The sequence below is a fragment of the Carya illinoinensis genome, chromosome 16, assembly GCF_018687715.1.
Source record: "Carya illinoinensis cultivar Pawnee chromosome 16, C.illinoinensisPawnee_v1, whole genome shotgun sequence".
Lineage (NCBI taxonomy): Eukaryota > Viridiplantae > Streptophyta > Magnoliopsida > Fagales > Juglandaceae > Carya > Carya illinoinensis.
The window spans coordinates 26,010,945-26,019,730 of record NC_056767.1 but is presented as its reverse complement, the minus strand read 5'-3'; the positions used below and the strand labels follow the sequence as shown (position 1 = coordinate 26,019,730).

The 8,786-nt window shown below is 39.7% G+C and overlaps 1 protein-coding gene across 1 annotated transcript; it reads left to right on the top strand.

Annotated features, from left to right (window-relative positions):
• The first annotated feature begins 234 nt into the window (after window positions 1-234).
• On the top strand, window positions 235-7,879 carry LOC122299938 (putative disease resistance RPP13-like protein 1). The gene is made up of 2 exons (XM_043110424.1): window positions 235-4,963; window positions 7,362-7,879. Exon 1 carries the CDS (start codon window positions 434-436, stop codon window positions 4,667-4,669), a length of 4,236 nt encoding a protein of 1,411 aa, XP_042966358.1. The 5' UTR covers window positions 235-433; the 3' UTR covers window positions 4,670-4,963; window positions 7,362-7,879.
• The last annotated feature ends 907 nt before the right edge of the window (window positions 7,880-8,786 follow it).

The following is an 8,786-nucleotide window of genomic DNA, read 5'->3' as shown; positions in this document are numbered from 1 at the left end:
AGCCAGTTTTAGATTCCGTCATGATGAGTTGATTGATCAAGCTGCAAATTGTAATGGACTCCACCCAATCTGATTGAAATGTAGAGGCAATAAGATAAGGATTAAAAGATAAAGAATTACGGGATAAAGGTGATCGTGACAACAAATTAAAAGAGACCGCACAATTTGTAAAGAGAACGGCCACCTAATCGTGGAGTCAAGTGAGCATGCGCGCACTCGAGAGGGTTGCAGCCAGCAAGTGCTCTAAAGTACGTACGTCCCTTGTTCCTCCAAACGATTTGGGATCGTTGCAATAGCCAATAACAACTTTGTGACTACTTGTTAAGCCTTTTGCCAGAAGAAACGGCCAGTTACTTCTCCTTTATTCTCAGTGTTTGGCTAATCTTTGCATATTTAATTTCTTGATCATTGATTCCTTTTTCTGAAGAGAACAATGGTACTAGTAGGAGAGATGTTTCTTGCTGCATCCATTCAAGTACTGCTCGAGAGGTTATCCTCTCCCCAGTTTCTGAACTTCGTTTACCGAAGGAGACTTCAGAGACGGTTGGACGAGCTTTCAACAATTGAGATGTTGCTTGAAGATGCGAATGAGAAGCAACACACTGAACGGGATGTGAAAGCATGGCTTGATGATCTCAAAGACTTGTTCTACGATGTGGAAGATATTCTGGATGAGCTCGGCACCAAAGCTTTGCAGCACAAGTTAGTTGGTGAAAGTCAGGCTAGCACTAGTAAGGTACGGAATCGCATCCCTGCTTTGTTAACTGGCTGGACTCCAAGTGCTTTTAAGATGAAGATTAGGATGAGAGAAAGGATCACAGAACTCACAACTCGATTTGATGAACTTATGACAAGAAAAGATAAACTGAACTTGAATAAAAATTCTGATGGCCGGAGTCCAAACATAATAGATAAACAGATCAATAACCCCTCAAGTTCTATGGTGACAGACAGAGATCAAATGCATGGTCGGGATGGGGAAAGAGATTTTATCCTACAATTATTGCGCATGCACAGTGAAACACGTAGTGATGCTGCTTTTAAAGTAAATGTAATTCCTATATTTGGTATGGCGGGTATAGGAAAGACAACTCTCGCCAAGTTTGTATACAATAATCAAGATGTGCAGCGCTCTTTTAATCCGAAAGTATGGGTTTGCGTTTCTGCTTATGATGGAGATTTTGATGTTGCGACGATTACAAGAGCAATATTACACTCTATGACACCTGAAATTAACTATTACTCCTCCATGGATTTAAATCAGTTGCAAGTCGAACTAAAGAAACTGCTAAATGAGAAGAGGTTTCTAATCGTTCTGGATGATGTTCGGAATGAGAACTACCGTAAGTGGACTAGCCTATGTGCTCCTTTCGACGCAGGGGCTTCGGGGAGCAGCATTATCGTCACAACTCGCCATCAAGATGTCATGTCACTGATGTCAACGGTTGGAGTTCCACCAGCTTGCAGGTTGGGACTATTGCCAGATAAAGATTGTATGTCTATATTGGCCAAACATGCATTGGATACAAGAGATTTTAGTGCACATCGGCATCTTAAATATGATGCCGAGGAAATTGTTAGAAAGTGTGAAGGCCTGCCTCTAGCGGTAGAAACAGTTGGAAGCCTCTTGCGTGTTAACAATGATTACTGGAAAATAGTTTCAAACAGTAAGATGTGGGATATATTGAATGAGAAAAAGGAAATTGTTCCGGCTCTTATGTTGAGCTATTACCACCTACATTCACATTTAAAGAGGTGCTTTGCGTATTGTTCTATATTCCCAAAGGGTTATGAATTTGACGAGAAGCAGATGGTTCTATTATGGATGGCAGAAGGTTTGATTCAACCAGGAAAACAGAAAATTGAAATGGAAGATTTGGGTAAGATGTATTTTCGTAATCTGTTGTCGAGATCATTTTTCCAACAATCGCGCCAGCATAAATCAAGATTTCTAATGCATGGGCTCATCAAGAAGTTGGCTAAAATGGTTGCAGGAGATACATGTTATAGAATGAAGCTGGACAGAGTTAAAGGTAGACAACAAGGGAGTATTTTTGAAAAGACCCGTCACTCGTCTAATTTGGCAGGAAAATACGATGGAAGTGAAAAGTTTGAGGTCTTTTCTAAACTTAGATGTTTACGTACCTTCTTACCTCTCAAGTTGCCATCTCTAGGCGAGTCTTATTTGGCGCCTCATGTTCCTCTTCAATTGATTACAAGATTACGATACCTAAGGGTTTTCTGCTTGAGGGGGTACCGCATAACCGAGCTATCCTATTCAATCGGTAATTTAAAGCATCTACGGCATCTTGATCTTTCTGAAACTTTGATAAGAAGCATGCCAGAATCAATAACTACTCTCTACAACTTACAAACTTTGTTGTTAGAGAATTGTTTTCATTTAAATAAATTACCTTCAACATTTGGGAACCTTGTCAACCTTCGCCACCTCAATATTCAAGGAGCGATTCAACTGGAAGGAATGCCTACGCAAATAGGTAAACTAACGTGTCTCCGATCACTATCTAATATGGTTGTTGGTAAAGACAATACTTGCTCTGGGATAAAAGAGTTAGGGTCTTTGCCACATCTTCGAGAGACACTCTGCATTTCACGATTGGAGAACGTGACTAGACCCAAGGAAGCAGAGGACGCTACTTTAAGCAACAAGTCCGAAATTACAAGGCTTTCGTTGGAGTGGAGTGAAGATATTGATGAGTCGAAAGATAGAGCAAGTGAGTTAGAGGTACTTGAAAACCTAGAGCCTCACGAGAGCTTGAAAGAACTCACTATTAGATGCTATGGGGGTATAGATTTTCCGACTTGGTTAAGACGTCCATCATTTCTTAATATGGAGCTCTTGAAGATTGAAAATTGTGAAAATTGTAAATCGTTGGCGGCAATTGGGCAACTAGCATTTCTCAAATTCCTTTCCATCGGAGGCATGGCTAATGTGGAGAATGTTGGTCCTGAGTTTTGTGGGAATGATATCTCTCAACCGTTTGGGTCCTTGGAGACTCTTCACTTCCATGACATGATGAAGTGGGCGAACTGGAGTCCCTGCGAAGAACTCCCAAAATTACGTGAGCTTTCCCTTAGACGTCCCAAGATATACGGAAATATACCAAACCAACTCCCTTCACTGAAAAAAGTTAAGATATATGGTTGTGGGCAGTTACGGATCTCAGTTCCAAAAATTCCGGATGACTGTGAAATAGAAGTTGCCAGATCAAATGGAGTTCTGCATAGAAGTACGGTTGGCTTCAGCTCATTAGAAATCCGGTCTCTTTCTAAAATCTCAATGTTCACATCTCAAATTGTAGGGTTTGATAAGCAATGGATGACAAATGCAAAAGATTTAACTATTTCTACGTGTGAGGAGTCGACACATTTGTGGTCAGATGATTGCGAATCACTGCCGGATCTCCCATTTCTTGATCTATTGTGCATTGAGAGTTGTCCCAAACTTGTTTCTTTGGTCGTTGGGAGAAAAGAAGAACGGCTCGAACAGGATATGCCATGCCCGCCCACACAAATCGAGATCAAGAATTGCATAGCCCTGAAATCCTTGCCAGAGACATTGATGTACAACAACACTCGTCTTAAGTTGATTCGAATTGTAAAATGTGATTTGCTAAAGCATATTGCAAGACGCCAGCTACCTCCAACTCTAGAGCGGATAGAGGTAAGTGAATGCGAGGACCTGCAGTATTTGCTGGAAGATATTGCTGATACCAGTAGTAGCAGCAACACCACATCTCATCTTCAGTACTTGAAAATTCAGCGATGTCCATCTCTCGAATCCTTGACAAGCAGCGGAGAATTACCTGCATCACTCAAACACGTCGATTTGTTGAAGTGTAAAAAGCTAAAGTCAGTGGCGGACAGGTTACATCATTACTCGTGTCTTGAATGCATTGTCATCGTATGTTGTGAAAACCTTGAATACTTACCCAGAGACGTACACACTCTCAGCACTCTTCGTGAAATTGATATTACGGATTGTCCGAGTCTTAGTTTCTCCTTGGGCGAAGAGTGGCTCCCTGCCAACCTGAGAGCGCTTCATGTATCTGACTGTAAGAAAATGCTGGCCCTACCCAAAGGTATACACAACCATACCTCTCTTCAAAGTTTGACACTACACCATTGTCCAGACGATGTATCCTTTCCGGAAGAAGGTTTTCCCACCAACCTAAAATTACTTTCTATATCTCATCTCAAAATCATTGATGCCTTGTTGGAATGGGGGTTGAACAAACTTACCTCTCTTAATAAACTTGAAATTAGTGGATGTCCACATCTGGTGTCCTTTTCAGATCAGATGAAGTTGCCTAAATCTCTGTCAAGTCTCACCATATCACACTTTACGAATCTGCGAAGCCTATCTTCTGAGGGCCTTCAAAACCTCACATCTCTTAATGAACTTATTATCTTTGAGTGCGGAAAGTTGACTTCCTTTCAAAAGAATGGCCTACCTCCCTCACTCTCGAAACTTTATATTAGTAGGTGCGAAAGGCTCTTGTCCTTTCCAAAGAAACCCCTGCCGGCCTCACTGTTGCAACTTTATATATATCAATGTCCTCTATTAGAAAAGCACTGTAAGAAAGGTGGAGAAGAGTGGTGGAAGATATCTCATGTCCCTTGCGTTAGATTCAATTCATATCATTGAATGTCATGATCTCCATCGAATGTGGTTATTGAAGAGATCCGGTTGCTGGTATTTATCAAGTCTGGATAGTTTTGCACAAAAGTGGGAGCATATATGCACGTATAGTCATCACATCACAGTCAATTTCCCTTTTTTCTGGTTTATTTATTTTTAAAAAGGGGAATTGATTAATTTTAGTCTTATGATTAACTGGTTACATTTATCAGATCTCCTTTGCCCAGGACTGGTAAAGGGATTATGCCAGCACAGCATTCTTGGGAATGAACTGATCAAGAAAATGAATATGAATTAGAGGTATGTTTTACAGCTGATCATGCAGCATCATAGTCTTTAAGAACGCCATCCGTGGGGTCAAGATTAATAATTATTTTTAATTTTTATATAATACATATTTTTCTGTTTATAGTAATACACCAAAAAAATATTAACTATTTTCAATGGCAAAGTTTAAAATGGTTTCACATCAAGATGCCAAAAGACCAATAACAGGATAAAAGCAATCACATAATCAGCCTCCAACTATGGGATTACATTGATAGTTATGTGATCTCAGGACATTATTTCTAGCGTCATTACAGGAGCACTGATCGTGCTATTTATTTGTATAGCTTGTATAGCATATTCTGTAATGATCCTGTTAGGAATTGCTGTGATGTAACTAAGGAAATGGATGGAGTTGTAAAAGATGGCTGCTGCGATGAAAATAAGGAATGTATGGAAGGTATTTGTGAAAATGAGAAAGAGAGTCACAAGTATATTGATAAGGGATTCTTCGAGGGAACCCAACCTCCTTACAAATCCAAACTATTGACAATTTGCCAGATACCTCTTCCCTTCTCTCGGCTCTCCCTTATACCCATACAGTAGTGACAGCATATGCCATAACAGAAAAGGAAATAACTGTAAAATGATCAATAAAAGCAATAGTACTAAATGAAAGACTAAGGGACCCAAAACGCACACTTCAACTAAATGCACAGCTTAGACTTGAGAAACCCACATAACTATTTTATTCTCCCAAGCTTCAACGACAACGTTTCTCTTCAAGCTTCACGATGCCGTTTCTTAAGCCTCAACTTCAGACGGCAATGTTTCATCTTAGGTTCATGACAATCTCCTCCCCTTAAAGAACCTTGTCCTCAAGGTTTAGAGTAAAGAACAGCTTCCATACTAGTTCCAGCTAAATTTTCCACTCCAGCAGCACAAGACCTTGCCTTGCCTTGTCTTACTGCACAAGAATTGCCTTGCCTTGTCTTACTCCATTTGATGTAGTCCCTACTTCTACGAGCCAAATGCTTTCAAATGTCCATCCACCGGGGTAAAAAACAAGGATAATCTTTATATTATGATACATTTCCACATTCATCTTTATAGCCTCCTTGAAAGAAGAAGCACCATAAGAAGCATGAGCTCCAGCGTTGCAAGTTGCCCATCTTTAGATTGGGCCTACCACTCTCTTGTAATTTGTTCACAGCTATTCATATCTGAAAAAAATGACAAGTCCTTGCTTGTGTCCACATCACGCATAATGGCATAAATGACTTCTTCAGTACTTGTCTCAATTTCATCAGCCAAGGCATCTCGTATCTCCTCACTTTGTATATATCCACTTCCGTTTTGATCAAAAATTTCAAAGGCTTTGCAAACGTACCCATCATCCTTGCAATTTATTCGTACTGCATCTTGCCCCATTCCTAGCTCGCAGCAACTTTTCCTCTTGCAGGAAATTACAGTAACGCTCTATCACCCATATTGCATTGTTTGTACCAGCTAGCAACAAGTCCAACCCAAATTCTTCCATCCCCTTCATTGTTGGGTTCATAATATATTTATCACCTACAAGTTTAACATGTACTCCACCATCCCCTCTAAGATCAAAATCAACATAAAAATAGTGAAATACATTATCCAAAGTTTTGTTCACCCTATGATTCCCCACAATTTCTTTTCCCCTTCCTCTATCAAAGGGCCACAAGCCATCTTCTTCTATCAAATGATATTTCCAAAGCTTAAGTAATTTTATCCCATACCATCCAAAAACAACCCTACTAACGTTGTAAGAAGCTTCACCTAGAACCTGGGTATCCCACTCTTGTTTTACTACTTCCCAGCATTTAAAAAAAAAAAAATGACAAGTCCTTACCTTGGTTCCCTCCTTGTACGTACCCTGAAATCATAACATTCCAAGACCCCACATATATTCGAGACATTTTCTCAAACAACTCTTTCGCATCAAATAAACACCCCATTACTCTTCTATACCCAAAATTCATCCATGGGATCCACCGACAGACAAGCAAGCCCCTGCCCGAAACACACCCCACTAACCATGAAAAACTCAAGGAAATAGAGATTACTGCAATAAAAGCATCAAATCGACTCGCTTGTTTGATACCATGCTTGAGAATTGGATTGTGATATGAAAATAATGCAAGTGGGCAAGATAAATGTGGAACCTCATCGCGGACCTTTTGAAAACCATCAAGAGTTAGTTTCAAACCAACAGACCTTGCAATAGAAATCAAGTGTAATACAGCATGTGTAGAGCCACCTATTGCAATGACAATAACCATCGCATTACGTAGGAACTTTGGAGTGATAAGATCTCATGGTTTCAAGTCCATCTTTAGTAATTCCAAAAGATACCTTCCTGCTAAACGGCACTCATCCAACTTCAATGGATATTCAACAGGTGTTGAAGAGCTATAAGGCAGACACATTCACATTGCTTCAATAGCAGAAACCATGGTGTTGGCCATATACATCCCACCACAAGCCCCTGCTCCAGGGCATGAATTACGAACAACAATCTTCCTCTGCTCATCAGTTATGGATCCACTAACAAATTCTCCAGAACACTGAAAGGCAGAGACAAGATCATAAGAATGGCCTTGAAAATTACCAGCATCCTCTTGTGCATTAGCTTTTAACTTTTCATGAATGGTTTCAAGGAGAAGAAGGTAAGAAACTTCTTCAATAAAGACCCATTTGACAAGAACTCGATCAAATGAAGAAAGAACTTGAAAAAAGAGGAAAAGAAAGGAATTCTGAATTGTATTGAAGAGTAAAGATGAAAAGAAGTAATAATCTGTGTCTGCTATTACATCATATTTATATTGAAAATGTAAAGTAACAAAATTAACTAACTACATTGTATTGCCTATTTTAGCATTTTCTACTTTGGACTTTAATTCCATATTATTTATATGTGATGCAATACTCCAACACCACCCCCCCCCCCCCCCCGTTCATCTTGCGAAGAGTATGGTGAAAAGGCAATGATCCAAGTGGCTTTGTGAGTATATTTGCCAACTGTAGCTGAGAGGGAATATAAAACAACTTGATGAGCTTTTCCTGCAACTTTTCTCAAACTAAATGGCAATAAATTTGTATGTGCTTGGTTCTCTCATGTTGTACTGAGTTTGTGGCAATGCACATAGCAGATTTACTGTTTGTATACAAGAGTGTTGGTTGAGAGTGATCAATCTGCAAGTCTTGTAGTGCATAGATTAACCATTGTATTTCGCAAGTTGTAGTTGCAAGAGCCCTGTACTATGCTTCATTAGAGGATCGACTAATGGTGGCCTACTTTTTAGCCTTCCATGAGATCAAAAAATTTCTAACACTGGAAAACCTGTTATGCTTTTCCTAGTATCGATGTAGCCTGCCCAGTCACTATTTGAGAAGGCTTTTAACTAAAGTTCTGAGGATAAAGGGAAGAATAAACCCTGTCCAAGTGTGGCCTTTTAAGTATCTAAGTACCCTCATTGCTGCTTTGTGGTGATTGACTGTCGGTTTTGCCAGAAATTGGCTCAAAACTTGGACAGAATAGGCAAGGTCTGGTCTGGTAATTGTTAAGTATAACAATCTGCCAACCAGTTTTCTATAAGCTGATGGATCTTCATATGGTTCTGAATTATCAATAGTCAGTTTAAGATTAGATTCCATAGGAAATGCTGCAGGTTTGGAACCAATGAGGCCAGTATCTTGTAGTATGTCCAGTGTATATTTTTGTAATTGGCAAAGAGAGATCCCAATGTGAGATCTTGCTACCTTTAGTCCAAGAAAATATTTCGTTGGCCCCAAGTCTTTAATTGTAAATTGATCATCTAGAAAC